Below are 16,126 nucleotides of genomic sequence, written 5' to 3' on the forward strand. Positions count from 1 at the left end.
TTCTGGGGTTGGGCAGTTAAAATGTATTGTACTAGTCCCATTTTCCCTTTCATTCTGTACTGCATATTACAATTTGTTTTCATTTTCTTAACAAAGACTGTGATACTATCCTTTCCTTCGTAATTGGCAACTTCATTTAACCATGGCTGCTCATTATGTCATTTGGCTTCTGCTCTTTGTAAGTCCAAGGTGGGGATCCGTAAGGCTTCTGATCAGGTGAAAAGTTTAAGGAGTAGCTATTAGTAGCTGAGAGGAAAAGCATAGCAGTTGAGTTGATGGGTTGGAGGAAAAGCAAAAAATTGGATTGGATTGGTCGGTGGCTGAAGAAATGTTAGTAAGAATGTGAGCACACTAAATTTTAATGACAGAACATCACAGGAACACTGAATCTCAATCCATATGCATCTTAATTGTGTTTCAGTATATCTGTTGGGCATGGCTAGTCTTAACTGTCCAGCCCTTATTGGAAATAGTTTCTCTGCTATGTATTGGTTAGTTATTTCATTCTTCCCAATCACAATTAATGGAGGCAAAGTGTGATTGAGATAAAATGATTTCTTAATACATGATAGATACAAATTTGAAGACTATGGCATAACATTAATAAGATCTAGAAGGACTCTCACTCTTAAAGTGGCCATCCAGTGTAGAGGAAAAACATGGTTCTCTTCACCCATTCCTACATCGCTGACAGTCAGCAGCAATGTGCATTCCAGAATGTTCTTTTGTTTTAAGATGCCTGCTTGGGTTTTGAAACCTATTGTGTCATCATTCCCTAGATGCCCCATTTAATACGGGATTGTAGTCTTTCTATATAAAGTTGGTTCACGTGAGAAGGATGTTGGAGTAGAGCTATACCAAAATAGTACTGCAGAGATTGAGATCAAATTGCCAAATATTTTTAATTGTATAACAATAAGAAATTATTATAAATCTGCTGAGAATGGAAAATATCTTGAGGCAGAGAGGGGAAGGAGCAGGAGATTGATGATACATTTATTAGAATAAAAACATAAATGGCTTACCTGTACTTTTTCACCACCTCCTGAGACTTTGGAAATATAGCCCATGATATATTTTGCTGCCACTGTTTTTCCAGCTCCACTTTCTCCACTAGGGGCACACAAGATTACAGAAAAATCACATGTGATTGAGGCCAATAAACAAAACAATTTGACGCTATCCCAATTCAGACTTCCTTCCGCTGCTCTATGAACAAGAGGGACACCAGGTAGCAACTCACAAAAAGATCCACATCTTCTTTTGTGTACTTAAAGTTACCCAGGTGTTCAAAAACCCACCTGCATTGGCAAGGGCAGATCCAAACTCATAGGGCTATTCTAAGAGATTATCAATATTCTAATTCTGCCCTGCCAAACATTTACTATCACAATATATATATTTCATATGTTTATATAGCTAAGTAAAGATTTACAATTCTTAACTCCACATATGTGTACCATTGCTATATACATGTCTTCACAGTATGTAGATGGGGAGTTAACAGTCGTAAATTTATACTTGCCTATATATACTTACCTTTTACGATAAAGCGTTTTAAAAATATTTTGGCCTCGATATTCTGACCAGCAGCCCTCACAGGCTCACCACCTGCAGGTTTATATTCCCACAAATGAAAAATAATCCTACAGAAAATCTGTATGTATTTAGTATGCAGTACTAAATTTAGGGTGTGCGTAGGAACGTGGATATATCCAGGTAAGAGGCATTCACAAACCTTACCAATGGTTTTCACACTACATGTGTAGATGGACATATAATCCAAAAAGTGTGAAGGAAATTCTCAAATTGGCTGGAAAAGTGCCTTTGATCAGCCCCATATTTCATGAAGTGCATGGAAGCGGGGTTTTCTCGGACTGGAAACATATTTCCCTGGGCAAGAAAAATCTTAATTGTGTGGTTGCAGAGTTATTCCACAAAAATGTAGTTTACACTTGTTTACGTAATTCACATATTACTTTTATTTGTTAGTTTCTGTTCTAATTATCAGGTAGGTTTGAAGTACTATGGATTATAGCAAAAATCAAATTTGACAATAGTTCATTATAAAGGTTGGGTCACTGGAAAATTGACAAGGACTTGACATACTTTCACCAGTGTAATAGACGAAGCTGGGTTGATATCACATACTCATTCACAACCGGTGACTCTGGCTGTAATGCGAGAAACCGGTCCTAGGAAGCTTGTTTCCGGTCCAGGGAAGGCATGGCTTGGCAGTTCGGGCTGGACTGTTCCCATGAGGCACAGGATCAGACTGATTTGCATATGGCCATGTTTGAACTGGGGTGGCAGAATGGGTTAAAGAACGGTGATGGATTAAACCCAGATCTGTTGACTGGGTCGGAGTGTTTAATTGGTTCAGATGCTCCGTCCATCACCACCCCCTTTTGTACCGCTTTGTTCGCCATAAATTGGCAGGGTATGCTCAGACGTGAGTCCCTTGCTCACTTTGCCACTGGATTCAAGCAAGCCTGGCTGAAGATGGCTGTAATGCCAGAAACTGGTCCTAGGAAGCTTGTTTCGGTCCAGGGAAGGCATGGCTTGGCAGTTCGGGCTAGACTGTTCCCATGAGGCACAGGGTCAGACTGATTTGCATATGGCCATGTTTGAACTGGGGTGGCAGAGTGAGCTAAAGAACGGTGATGGATTAAACCCAGATCTGTTGACTGGGTCGGAGTGTTTGATTGGTTCAGATGTTCCGTCCATCACCACCCCCTTTTGTACCGCTTTGTTCGCCATAAGTTGGCAGGGTATGCTCAGACGTGAGTCCCTTGCTCACTTTGCCACTGGAATCAAGCAAGCGTGGCTGAAGGCAGCTGTAATGCCAGAAACCGGTCCTAGGAAGCTTGTTTCCGGTCCAGGGAAGGCATGGCTTGGCAGTTCGGGCTGGACTGTTCCCATGAGGCACAGGGTCAGACTGATTTGCATGTTTGAACTGGGGTGGCAGAGTGGGCTAAAGAACGGTGATGGATTAAACCCAGATCTGTTGACTGGCTCAGAGTGTTTGATTGGTTCAGATGGTCCGTCCATCACCACCCCCTTTTGTACCGCGGTGTTTCAATTAGCCCTGATTGATTGCTCAGTGGATTAAAGCATCTTCTGCAGTCACTGGATCGAATCTCAACAGGTTCACATAGCTTTCATCCACCCGTTGGCAGTTAAGCCAATATCATTGAGTTGTGTAACGAAAAACATATTGTAAATAGTACAGAAGGTCCTTTGGTGCGAATGTACGTTTTGCAAATGCATGTCTTTATTAGGTTAAAAAGCACAACCTTTCACCCTGATGACGAACAGTTGAATATTTTATGTTATACAATCTTTGTCATATATTTGACCCTCAGATCTGTTTTTGTGACAGTGTTTACTGTGAGGTGGAAGTAGCTAACTACTAAAACTTGGAATAGCTACAAGTGTTCCTATTTTAAAAAGATATTTAGAAAGCGGGATCCATATGGCTGTTGCCATTCCAGCTGTCCTAACATTATGACATTTTTGTAACATTTGGACAAACCATTCACCAGAGGAGTAACTCTCTGTCTCCATCTGAAACATCAGTTCTTTGGAATGTATTCTTAAGAAAAAGCATATATTTAACCACTGTGGGCCTGATTACGAGTCTAGCGGTTCAAATCCTGCCATACTCACCAGGGCACGGCAGTGGCAGCCCAGCCACCCCCACACCGGCGGTCCGACCGCCCTATTAGGACTTTCGCAGTCGAACCCCCATTGCACCGCTGCAACTGCCAGGGAACGCATTCCCTCATGGTCCTGCGGCGGTCTGAGGTCCGCAATATCTTGCACCACCAAGCATATTATGACTTTCGTCACCGCAAGTAATGTCATGGAGGTTCTTTCTCCATGTTACTGCTAGCGGTGAGGAAAAGAAAAGGGGACCTACAGGGCCCCCTCTTACCCCTGTGCATGGGAGTGCATGCAGGAGGGCACACGTTGTGCCCCCTGTAGTTTTGCACCCCCAGTTTCTGCATGGGAAGGAATACACGGCAAGGTACAATCCTTCCCGTGCAGGAACGTGCACTTGCGGTCCAGCAGTGGTGCTGTTTAAGGCTCACAATGAGCCTTTAAACAGTATTGCCACAGGACCACCACTCCACCCACCTACCAGACTAAAAAATGACTTGTAATCTGGCAGGTGGGTGGCAGCGACTCTTGGCGGTGCGGGGGCGCGGCGGTGGTGTGCCGCCCGTTCCTGCAGCGCCAGAAGTCGTAATCAGGTCCTATGTCCTTCCCATTATCACTACAGGAATTTAGGGTTACATTGAGGGCATCCAGATTCCATGCCTGACTACAAGATTAAGTTTATAGTTCTGTGCTTTAGTATACAATTTTTCCCTTTTGCTCATAATTATTGATTATTGATCTTTGCTTATTGCTGTATATTGCTGATTGATGAATATTGTTCCTAGAAACTGGCCAATCAATTTGACCGTATTCCACCCTTTTCTCTCCTGGAAACAGATTTACTGATTTATGGATTTAGTCCTTTGGGAGGCCTTCACCTTTACACAAACTCACAAGTATTTGGGTATTCAGAAACCTTTTGTATAGAGTAAATGAACATGAAAACTGTTACAGATTCACTCCTGTCATTGGCAGGAGTAAATCTGTTTCAAGGAGAGAAACAGGAGGACACCACCGAACTTGATAGGCCCCTTTCACTTTGTGGGAAATCAATCATCTTTGGTGTCAAGCCTTCCTGTGCAATAGTCCATTCAGAGCGAATACACCCTTCCCTCGGTTGCAAGTTACTGTCTGGCAATGTAAATCCTGTTTTATGTCAGTTATGTCGCTGGCCGCGCGACACAGAGGGGAGCATGGGCGAGCCAGCGTCCTAGTCCCACACGGCACGGGAGTGGAACTGTTGCGCGCCAACCTACAAGAGCCATCCCCCCCGCTATCAGCCTATGGGTAGAGAGCGCGGGTTGGGGGGGCGTTCCCGGGGGGGTTTATAGTAGGCCCAGCCACGCTGCTCGGCCTTTCCTGCCGCGTCTGTTTCCTGGGCTGCTCTGCGCTGTTTTACAGTGGGCGTCATACAAGAAATGGGATTTGGCCTTAGCAAGGACACGAATTTTGTGGTTGGGTTTCCCGGGAATGAGTTGGGGCCAGCTGAGGCGCAGGCTTGACCAATGTTTAGCAGCGCAGGGTGGGCCTCCCAACATCCTCATCATCCACCTGGGAGGGAATGACCTGGTGACAATGGGGAGGAGAGCTTTAGTAGATGCCATGCAGAGGGATATAACCGCTATAACGAACAAATTGGGTGCCACTGAACTAATATGGTCGGAGATTGTCCCCCGTAGGGCCTGGAAGGGAGCGCGATCAGCAGTTGCCATCGAGCAAGGCAGGAAGAGGGTCAACAGGGCCATGCAAAAATTCATGGAGAAGAGGGGCCTGGGGTTCATTAGGCATGCGCTGATACAGGAAAGGACTGAGGGATATTATGAAAGCGACGGGGTTCACTTGGCTGGGCTTGGTATGGATGTCTTTCTCCTAGACTTGCAGGAAACCCTGGCAGCGGCAGGGTGCCAGTGAGCAGAGGGTGGGGGGGCTCTTTCATCGACGGGGGCCTCCTCGAGAGCTGTGGCGGAGTACAGGACGATCTGGAAGCAGATGGACAGTAGGGGTACCTCTGCGGCAGAAGGATACAGTCAAATACCTCTGCCTGGCACAGTAGGGGTGCATGAGCCAAGAACCTGGAGCCGAGGGGGTTCCAGGAAACAGCGTCGGCGCCCCGTTAGTCCTTCGGGCGGTCGGGGGGCCTGAACCGACCGGGGGTGTGCCTCATCGCTCCGCCCTGACAGGGGGGGCGGGAGTGAACTAAATAATGTGATAAGTTACTGCACCGTCAGAGCATCGACTCGCCGTGCAAGATGGCTCGTTAGGCATGCGGGTCAGCGAGGGGCTGCCGTATTGGATCGCCTGTAAGATGACCCACCTTAATAGCTACTTGTTGTACGAAATAAAACCTGCACCACTGCTTTCCCATAAACATGTCTCATGAGTTTCCTTGGTATGTAAGTGGTAAGGTGCATATTGTGTTGTGGAGCGAGCGCTGGCGGTGTGGGCACTATGTCGCTGGCCGCGCGACACAGAGGGGAGCATGGGCGAGCCAGCGTCCTAGTCCCACACGGCGCGGGAGTGGAACTGTTGCGCGCCAACCTACAAGAGCCACCCCCCCCGCTATCAGCCTATGGGTAGAGAGCGCGGGTTGGGGGGGCGTTCCCGGGGGGGTTTATAGTAGGCCCAGCCATGCTGCTCGGCCTTTCCTGCCGCGTCTGTTTCCTGGGCTGCTCTGCGCTGTTCCCACCCTATCCCTGACCCAGCGGCAGAGCGGAGGGCGAGGTGTTGAACTGTTAACGGTCTGTTTTGTGTTGCAGGCGGAGTCACAGGGCGATCTGGAAGCAGATGGACAGTAGGGGTACCTCTGCGGCAGAAGGATACAGTCAAATACCTCTGCCTGGCACAGTAGGGGTGCATGAGCCAAGAACCTGGAGCCGAGGGGGTTCCAGGAAACAGCGTCGGCGCCCCGTTAGTCCTTCGGGCGGTCGGGGGGCCTGAACCGACCGGGGGTGTGCCTCATCGCTCCGCCCTGACAGGGGGGGCGGGAGTGAACGAAATAATGTGATAAGTTACTGCACCGTCAGAGCATCGACTCGCCGTGCAAGATGGCTCGTTAGGCATGCGGGTCAGCGAGGGGCTGCCGTATTGGATCGCCTGTAAGATGACCCACCTTAATAGCTACTTGTTGTACAAAATAAAACCTTCACCACTGCTTTCCCATAAACATGTCTCATGAGTTTCCTTGGTATGTAAGTGGTAAGGTGCATATTGTGTTGTGGAGCGAGCGCTGGCGGTGTGGGCACTATTTGCTGAACAATGTATGTGTTGTGCTTCCTGGCTGTTGTCATGACATTTGCTACCAGCAATTTACATGGAATAGTCACCGCTCATGTAAACTAATGTAGAACAGGTAAATTGTGAGCTCTTTTGCTTACCCGTGCTTTAGTTGACCATTTGCATAAGAGTGACTTTCTGTTATGGAATCATCATGATACCGTTCATGTGTGCCACAGTTCTGTGTGTTTTTGTGCAGTGCCATTATTCCATTTTTTCTGTACCTTTGTTCCTATGTTTGCTACTCAAGAATCAGGGGACAGGCAAAGCAAAGAAACCTCAGATAGTAAACAGGGTATCAGAGCTCTGCTTACTCCCTGTTCCTGCCACAGCAGAGCAGGAGCAGCAAGAGGCAGCCATGCCGAGCAGCTACTTCATTGCCTATCCATAACTGATGTTCAGGAATTCATTCATTGGTTTTCTCCAGAGCTTGGGACACGTGTGTCTAATATAAAATGAAGTTCTACAACAAACACAATACACCTCACCATACTCAATAAAAACTAATATTTTGCAGTCTCCTAAACGGCGAAAGAGTGTAGGGCAAGCTCAGTGACTTGATTGTTAGGAGGTGACAGATAGACCTTCTGAGTTATTAGTCAAATTTTACTTTCCCCTTAAGAGGTATTCTAAGAGGTATTCTTGCTGATATTCATATTGGTACTATATTGGTGTATATTCATGAAGCTTTCTCTGTCAAGCAATAATATCTAACATTATATTTTGAGTAGCCCTTTTAGCTATATCATTGGACTTTACAACACTCAGTGGCGCAGAGTTTTTAGGGGGCGGCGGCCTCCACCCTCCTGAGGTTTCAAGTGGCCGCCAAGCGGCAAAAACAGTGACCACCACGGGCGGCATAAGGGCTAGCTACGCCACTGACAACACTGAATCTCACATGCATTCCCACCAACCAACTCTGTGGTGAAAATTTTAAAGACCTTAGAGAGATGAATCTCTAAGTAGGCCCTCAAGGATTTAAATTAATGACCTATTTGGTGCACAGTTCTTTTCAGAAGTTGCATAAACCTACTGGTGTAGCAGATTAACTGCTTGCATGGACAATACACATAGGTGTGCAGCACCAGTTGATATACATGTTTGATAATAAAAGATCTGGCCTTACCTGATGATGACACATTGGTTTTCCCCGTCAATCAACATATTTCGGTACATGTTATCAGTCAGCGCATAAATATGAGGTGGATTTTCATACTGGGCCTTGAAGAGTGATAGCAGAAAATAGTTAGAAAAAATTTACTAAACAAATGGTCCAGCTCATTCATAGATCATTCATAGTCCATCTTTATCCTCACATTTGCACAGCCTGTACTTTTAAAAGATAGACTTGCGGCCGAATCACTGTGTGCGTCAATTGATTAAAAAAGGGATTTGAGGAGAGTATCTCACCAGCCGAAATAATTTTTATTACTTACCGCAAGGTAATACAAAATATTCATTTTATTTTAAAGCATGCGGACAGTTTCATTTAAAAACATATCTAAGGATAACTGATTTTGCTGTTATGTAAATACCTGAACTCTAGTGCAGAAAACTGAATGAAAAAGCTGGAAAGAATTGAGCAAGACACCTACCAAGAGTGAACACAACATTTATTCATTATGTCCCAAATTTACGTTACCTTGAAAAACATTTTTAAATTTAGTTTTAAACCCAAAAAATAAGAGATTGATTAATGAAGCAGTCCAGTTTATTTTTATGTTAGAATTTTATTCCATTTAGTGCTTTTTACATTTTTTAATGAAGAAATAACATTTTATAACTTCTATACTTTTAATATGGATAGTGCCATGTTAACTTACTTTTATGGCGAATCTGTGTCTAACTGCTGTTTTTAGTTTTAGTATTTGGTGATCACATCTTTCTCTAAAATAACTATGTATTTTGTGGTATTTGTATAATTATTTTAACAAATCACACAATAAAACTAGTGAATAGATATTAAATTCCCTCCTGTCCATCAACCTCACCTTTCAAATTGCTGTTGGAGCACGTTATTCATAGCTGAAGAGGCTCCGACATTATACACTATTGGGTGGCTTAATGTAGAATTTTGATGAAATAACTTTACTAATATAAAAACTAAAAACACCCAAAATACTCAGTGCAATGTTTTTGATTGCAACTTGTTCTTTCTGCAGATACATAGCAGGAGCTGAAGAGGGGAGCATTACACTGAAGGCACAGATCAAAACACTACCATGGTGAATGGTAGGGCAGTCTAAAGCAAAGGGTAAGGTGGAGTAAGATCTGGGTTAGCGGTCACTTCTAATACCATAGACAGAACAAATAGTAAAAAAAAGATGTAATTTAGAATTATATTAACATGTAGAACCATCTCTGTTGCGAGAGACACCAGTGGTGTGTTGAGTGATTTGTAGTGGAAGGTGGAAATACTTGATTACAGACTACCCACACTGTATCAACATCCCAAATATCTATATATCGGTGCTCCAGGTTTTAAATCGAGTATAATACAGTTTGTGGTTAACTCTTAATTTCATCCTAGCTCATTTCATCTGTTTCTACATGCCACTGATGCTGTAGCATTTTTGTTCCTACATCTAGTAGACTCAAATCTGAAAGAGACACGTTAGTGATAGATTCCTTACCTTAGAATATCCCCAGGCGTCAGACTGGATCCGGAAAATTTTGCGTAGCAATACCCCTGCGCGCCGGCAGGTGTCGTCCGCGGCTCAGCGTCCGTCGTCGGCGTCGTTAGCGCCGGAATGACGTTGTCGGAGTACTTAGACGCCTTCCTCGCGTGCTGACGTCAGTTCTTCTTTTTTCCGCCTTAGCTAGCGCAGATCCAGAGAAGCTCTACTCCTTAGTCACTTTTTGACTAAACTTTTTGATCTTTTTGATCGTCTCTTTCTCGAGTCTCTCGACTCCTACGGTGCCGGTAGGGATGCCCGGTTTCAAACCTTGCTCCAGGTGCGACCGACTGATGTCCGTTACCGACCCCCATCGCCAGTGCCTTCAGTGTCTAGGCCTCGACCACGACGACCGCACCTGCCCCGACTGCCGGGCCCTGACGTCGAAGGCTAGGCGGGAGCAAGTGACTGGAGCTCCGGCAGTCGGCCCGCGCTGTTCCAGGTCCCGTTTCCACAGGAGGTCGAAGGACCGGTCGCGGGGTCGGAGTCCTCGTAGCTCCCGGAGTCGGCATCGGTCGTCGGGATCTTCCTCAGGTAAGAGGCATGAGAGGTCGGAGCGACGTCATCGTTCCTCCAACCCACCCCGACGCTCGCACGACGCGGCCGGGGGTTCGGGTAACACCACCCACGTGGTTCCGACCGAGTCGCAGGCGCCGCATCCTGCCCCACACCTGCAGGTCCCTGGGCACGATGCAACGCCGGAGGAGATCGAGCGGTACCTCATGGCCTTCAGGCCCAACGGTCCCGGCTGGAAGGCCTGGCGGGTCGGGTGCTTCGACTCCGACGCCGTCGGGTGCCTCGGCCCTGGCGCCGCCGGCGACTTCGGTCCCTCACTGGATCCACTTCCGGATCCGGGTCGTCGCCAGTCGACCTCGCCAGCGCCGGCCCAGCGGGTGTCACCCCCGGCGCCGCCTTTCGGCACCGTCCCCAATCTTCCCCTCGATTCAGTTCCGGCGCCGCTCTCGACGTCGTTTGGAGATTTCTATTTCCACGGCCCCATCCGTTGACCCTGAACTTCATGAGATGGGTGAAGAGGGTGATTGGGAGGAGTCTATGGACCCTCTGGCGCAGGAGTGCCAGTCTCAGCAGGACTGGACATATGAGCTTGGGGAGGCCAGTGGCATTGACACTTCGCCAGACACTGGATTTGTCTCCCCTCCCACCGTGGCTACGGAGGAGGGGGCTGCCTACAGTGTAGTGTTGACGCGGGCGGCCAAGGCCTTGGGCCTGATGCTCCCCGTCGTGGCCGTGAGGACTAACCTCCTCACCGAGGTCCTTAAACCGCAGGCATGCTCCACTGAGCCTCTGCTGCCGTTTAAGGAGGCCCTGTGTGACGTTATTGTGGGCACTTGGTCCAAGCCCGCTACAGGTCAGCCTGTGGATAGGAACGTGGCCAGACGCTACCGCCCGGCCCTGGGCGACCCTTGCTTTTTGTCCACCCATCCCACCCCCGAGAGCCTGGTCATCCAGTCATCCAGGCCTCCACTTCCCAGACCGCATTCCCGATGGCTCCACCCGATCGGTAATCCAAGAGGTACGAGCAATTCGGGAAGAAAGTGTTCTCGTCCCTGAGTTTGGGACTGCGGTCTGTCAATACCGCATGCCTCTTGGGCCGCTACACCCACACCCTGTGGGACACGGTCGCGGACGTGCTGCCACAATGCCCGGAGGAGGTCCGGGCTAAACTCGCCCAAGCCCTTGCGGAGGGTCGAGATGCAGCGCGCTACTCCATCCGGTGTGGGCTGGATACCATGGACTCACTGGGCAGAGCGATGGCAACGACGGTGGCGGTTCGACGCCACGCCTGGTTGAGGTCCGCCATCTTTTCGGCCGATGTCCAGGCTACCCTTCTGGACATGCCGTTTGATGGCCGTCGCCTATTTGGCGACAAGGCAGACCATGCGCTTGAGCGTTTGAAGGACTCCAGGGCTACGGCCAAGTCCTTGAGCCTCTCGGCCCCACGCCAGCAAACGGGTGCCTTTAGCTCCTTTCGTGGCCAAGGAAGGGGCACTCCCACACGTGCTGCCAGCCACGCACCGCAGACTACTACACAGCGCGGTGGCGGCCGTGGAAACCGCCGTGGCGGCGGTCGGGGACACCAGCGAGGACAGTCCACACCTTCCTCTACGGCACCTGCCTCAAAACCCTCCTGGTCCGTGCTTTCAGGCCCATGTGACGCCAGTGGGAGGCAGGGTCCGCCATCACCTCTTCCACTGGCGCACTGTCACGTCGGACAGGTGGGTGCTGCAAATCATCCGAAGGGGCTACTCCCTCCCCTACGAGGCGACCCCATGCCACCGCAATACTACCGCGTGTCGGGGGATCACTTGACACTTCTGCAAGAGGAAGTTACGGCCCTCTTGGCCAAGGGGGCCATCAAGCGCGTTCCTGGGCCAGAAGTAGGGTGTGGTTGTTACTCCCACTACTTTCTGGTACCCAAGAACGGCAAAGGGGGACTACGCCCTATCTTGGACCTATGGAACGTCAACGGCTTCGTCCGGAAGGAGATGTTCAAGTTGCTGACATTAGCTCAGGTCTTAGCTGCCCTAGACCCTGGAGACTGGATGGTAGCGTTGGACTTGCAGGATGCTTATTTTCACATCCCCGTCCTGCCGGCCCACCGGCGTTACCCACGGTTCACGGTAGGCCACGAGCACTTTTAGTTTACCGTGCTCCCCTTCGGCCTTACCAGCGCTCCACGGGTGTTCACAAAGGTGATGGCGGTGGTCACAGCTCATCTGCGCAGGTTGGGGGTTTCAGTCTTCCCCTACCTCGACGACTGGTTGTTGAAGGCGGGCTCGCCCCAGACAGTCGTCAGCCACCTCCAGACTACGGCCGACCTCCTGCAGCTGCTGGGGTTCTCCATCAATGTGCCGAAGTCACACCTGTGTCCCTCTCAGCAACTCCTCTTCATCGGAGCAGTTCTAGACTCGGCGCAGTTTCGGGTTTATCCTCCCGAACAGCAGGTTCAGGATATTCAGGTTCTGATTCCAATCTTTCAGCCTTTATCCCTGGTGCTGATGGCCTCCTGCATCCTTCTGGTGCATCACACCCGGTGGCGGATGCGGGCTCTGCAGTGGGACCTGAAGTTTCAGTGGGCCCAGCATTAGGGCAACTTGTCCGACCATGTCTTGATCTCGGAGGGCACTGTAAGATAGTTGCAGTGGTGGCTCACGGACCGCGATTGGGTCAGCGGCAGATCCCTCTCCCTACCCCAACCGGAGCACGTAGTTATGACGGAGGCGTCTCTCCAGGGCTTGGTGGACCACATGGGAGAGGCGGAGATCAGAGGCCTCTGGTCTCCGGCGGAGTCCCAGCTCCACATCAACCTTCTGGAGCTGCGGGTGATCCGGCTTGCACTGAAGGCAGGCATTCCTCCCCTCTGTCCGGGGGAGTGTAGTGCAGGTGTTCACGGACAACACCACCGCCATGTGGTACTGCAACAAACAGGGCGGGGTGGGGTCGTGGACCCTATGCCAGGAGGCTCTGCACCTCTGGCAGTGGCTGGAACATCAGGGCGTGACCCTGGTGGTTCAACACCTGGCAGGTTCCCTGAACGCCAGGGCGGACGAACTCAGCCGTCGGTGCATGATGGATCACGAATGGCGTCTGAACTCAGACGTGGCGCAAGGCCTCTTTCAGCCGTGGGGAGAACCTTGGTTAGATCTATTCGCCACAGAAGAGAACGCGCAATGTCATCAGTTCTGCGCATTGGAATTTCCAAGGCGGCACTCGCTCGGAGACGCTTTTCGTCGCGAGTGGAGTTGCGGTCTATTGTACGCCTTTCCGCCTATACCACTTCTGCCCAGAGTGCTGAAGAAGATCAGGCGCGACCGGGCCCAGGTTATACTTGTGGCTCCGGGTTGGGCACGAAGGTATTGGTATCCAGAGCTACTCAGCATGTCTGTCGATCCCCCGATTTGTCTGCCTCTTCAGGAGGACCTTCTGTCGCAGCAGCAGGGGACGGTCCTCCACCCGAACCTGTCCAGTCTCCACCTACAAGCTTGGAGATTGAGCTGCGACAGTTGAGGCCATTTGACTTGCCTCCTGAAGTCTGTAATGTCATTCTGGCAGCCAGGCGTCCCTCCACAAAGTCGGTATACGCCTGCAGGTGGAACAGATTTGTGGCATGGTGCACAGCAAAGGCTCTGGATCCTCTCTCTGCACCCCTTTCTGAGGTTCTCCTCTTCCTTCTTTCTCTTGCCCAGCAGGGCTCTGCTCTGGGCACTATCAAGGGCTACCTTTCTGCCCTTTCCGCCTTCTTAAGGCTACCTGATCAGCCATCTTTGTTCAAGTCCCCAATTGTAAATAGGTTTTTGAAGGGCATCACACACATGTTCCCTCCTGTTCCATTCGTGATGCCTCAGTGGGACTTGAACCTTGTACTTACCTTTCTGATGTGTGCTCCCTTCGAGCCACTTCATAACTGTCCTCTCCGTCTTCTTACTCTAAAGATTGCTTTCCTGGTTGCCATCACCTCTGCCAGAAGAGTGAGTGAGCTCTGGGCTCTTTCTTCCAAACCTTATTTCCTTTCTGTTCATCCGGACAAGGTTGTGTTGCGGACGAGACCCTCTTTCCTGCCTAAGGTAGTCACAGCCTTCCACATTGGGCAGTCCATCACCTTGTCCACCTTCTTTCCGCCTCTGCATCCCTCTAAAGAGGAAGAGCGGCTCCATCGTCTGGACCCAAAACATGTGCTGTCATTCTATCTAGACCGCACACGCCAGTTCCGGGTGGATGACCAACTCTTTGTTGGTTACGTGGGTGCTAAGAAGGGACGGGCAGTGCACAAGTGGACCATCTCTCGGTGGATCATCTTGTGCATCCAGGCGTGTTACTCTTTGGCTAAGAAGGAACCCCCTGTTGGGCTGAGGGCTCATTCCACTCGGGCCACGGCGACTACGACTGCCTTAGGCCGAGGAGTGCCCTTGCAGGACATTTGTCAGGCAGCTACGTGGGCCTCGCTGCACACGTTTGCGAGACACTACTGCCTGGACAGTCAAGTCCGGAGGGATGGCTTCTTTGGCCGTTCCGTCCTCCAGGACTTTCTGGTGTGATTATTGGTTCGCAGACCCACCACCGAGGTTGGTATTGCTGGGGTATCTATTCTAAGGTAAGGAATCTATCACTAACGTGTCTCTTTCAGATGCACAAGTTACTACTTGTGTAATGATATATCTGTAAGAGACATTAGTTAGTGATAGATTCCTTACCGACCCACCCATCCTCCCCGTTCTGCGAACCGATATCTAGGGTTAAGGTCACCCCCTTACAGGGCCCTAGTTTCAAGGCACCAGTGTTGGTTCTATCATGGCTCTGCGTAACTGGCGTGGAAAATCTGTGTATCAGAACTGACGTCAGCACGCGAGGGCGGCGTCTAAGTACTCCGACGACGTCATTCCGGCGCTAACGACGCCGACGACGGACGCGGAGCCGCAGACGACGCCTGCCGGCGCGCAGGGGTATTGCTACGCAAAATTTTCCGGAACCAGTCTGACGCCTGGGGATATTCTAAGGTAAGGAATCTATCACTAACTTATGTCTCTTACAGATATATTGTTACACAAGTAGTAACTTGTGTGACTGGTTGTCATTTCTTGTGGGTTTCATTTATAGTCCATTTGGTATAACATTAGTTATGGCGCTCAACAAACAAGCCAGATGTTTATTTTTTTTAAATAACGTGGATATGCACCTCTCCCTAATCCGTTTGAATAAGTTTGCCATTGAGACAGGGTGCTTTGAATAACCTTGATATGATAAAATAAGTAATTTCTTTGGTTCGGTGAATCAAAGATGCTTTGCATGATGTTAAATGCTTTTCCAGCCCATCTTTCAATATTGTACTGCCGTATTCTCCAAGAAAATAGTATGTGATGATCCCTCCTATTAATCTTCATCTACAGTACTCAGGTCTGCTTTCTGTGAAATTTCAGAATGGGTACTCACGGCTCCTTGGTAGAGTTCAATCTCCCGGTCGGTGAAGTAAGGCATCTGTTTGAAAGGGTTCACTGAGATGAGCACGGAGCCAATGTAGGTCTGAGCTGTTAGTTAAGGGAGGGTTAACATATGAATGTATACATTGGGCAGAGTAATACATCACACATCCCATGTACTCTCAAAGACATAACCAGAAGTAATGTGCCCAAATTCTTTGTAACCTGCTTGGCTCACAGTTGCACCAGGGGCTTACATTTCCACATAGTACTCACACTGTGACATGAGAGAAGGCACTTATTGTAGTAGTGCAGATTTCTTTCAAGAGAAAACAAAATCTATATATTTGAGCTACATAATTTTAGGTGTTCATTAGCTACCTTTCTTGTCCAGTTGTACGCCAACAGAAAATTGGATTAGTTGTATCTGAGATTAATTAAACCTGATATATTGTTGCTGTTGTCAAAGGGGTTTGTGTAGCACCGTCTGCCTTTTGTCCACCACTAACAGGATCAACAGAATAAAAAACTGTGGTGTTTAATTAGATACATCCCTTTACTAGACAAATTCACCCCACG

General features: G+C 49.1%; 1 protein-coding gene across 1 annotated transcript in view; it reads right to left on the reverse strand.

Annotated features, from left to right (window-relative positions):
* MYO1F (myosin IF) overlaps positions 1-16,126 on the reverse strand; it is a 241,558-nt gene that overhangs the window by 133,500 nt on the left and 91,932 nt on the right. The window contains exons 3-5 of the mRNA XM_078670110.1: positions 15,561-15,650; positions 8,063-8,157; positions 1,026-1,113 (exon numbers count right to left, since the gene is read on the reverse strand). Coding sequence (XP_078526236.1) covers positions 1,026-1,113; positions 8,063-8,157; positions 15,561-15,650 — 273 coding nt within the window. The remainder of the gene's footprint in view (positions 1-1,025; positions 1,114-8,062; positions 8,158-15,560; positions 15,651-16,126) is intronic.

This window comes from Lissotriton helveticus, chromosome 12 (assembly GCF_964261635.1).
Source record: "Lissotriton helveticus chromosome 12, aLisHel1.1, whole genome shotgun sequence".
Classification (NCBI taxonomy): Eukaryota; Metazoa; Chordata; class Amphibia; order Caudata; family Salamandridae; genus Lissotriton; species Lissotriton helveticus.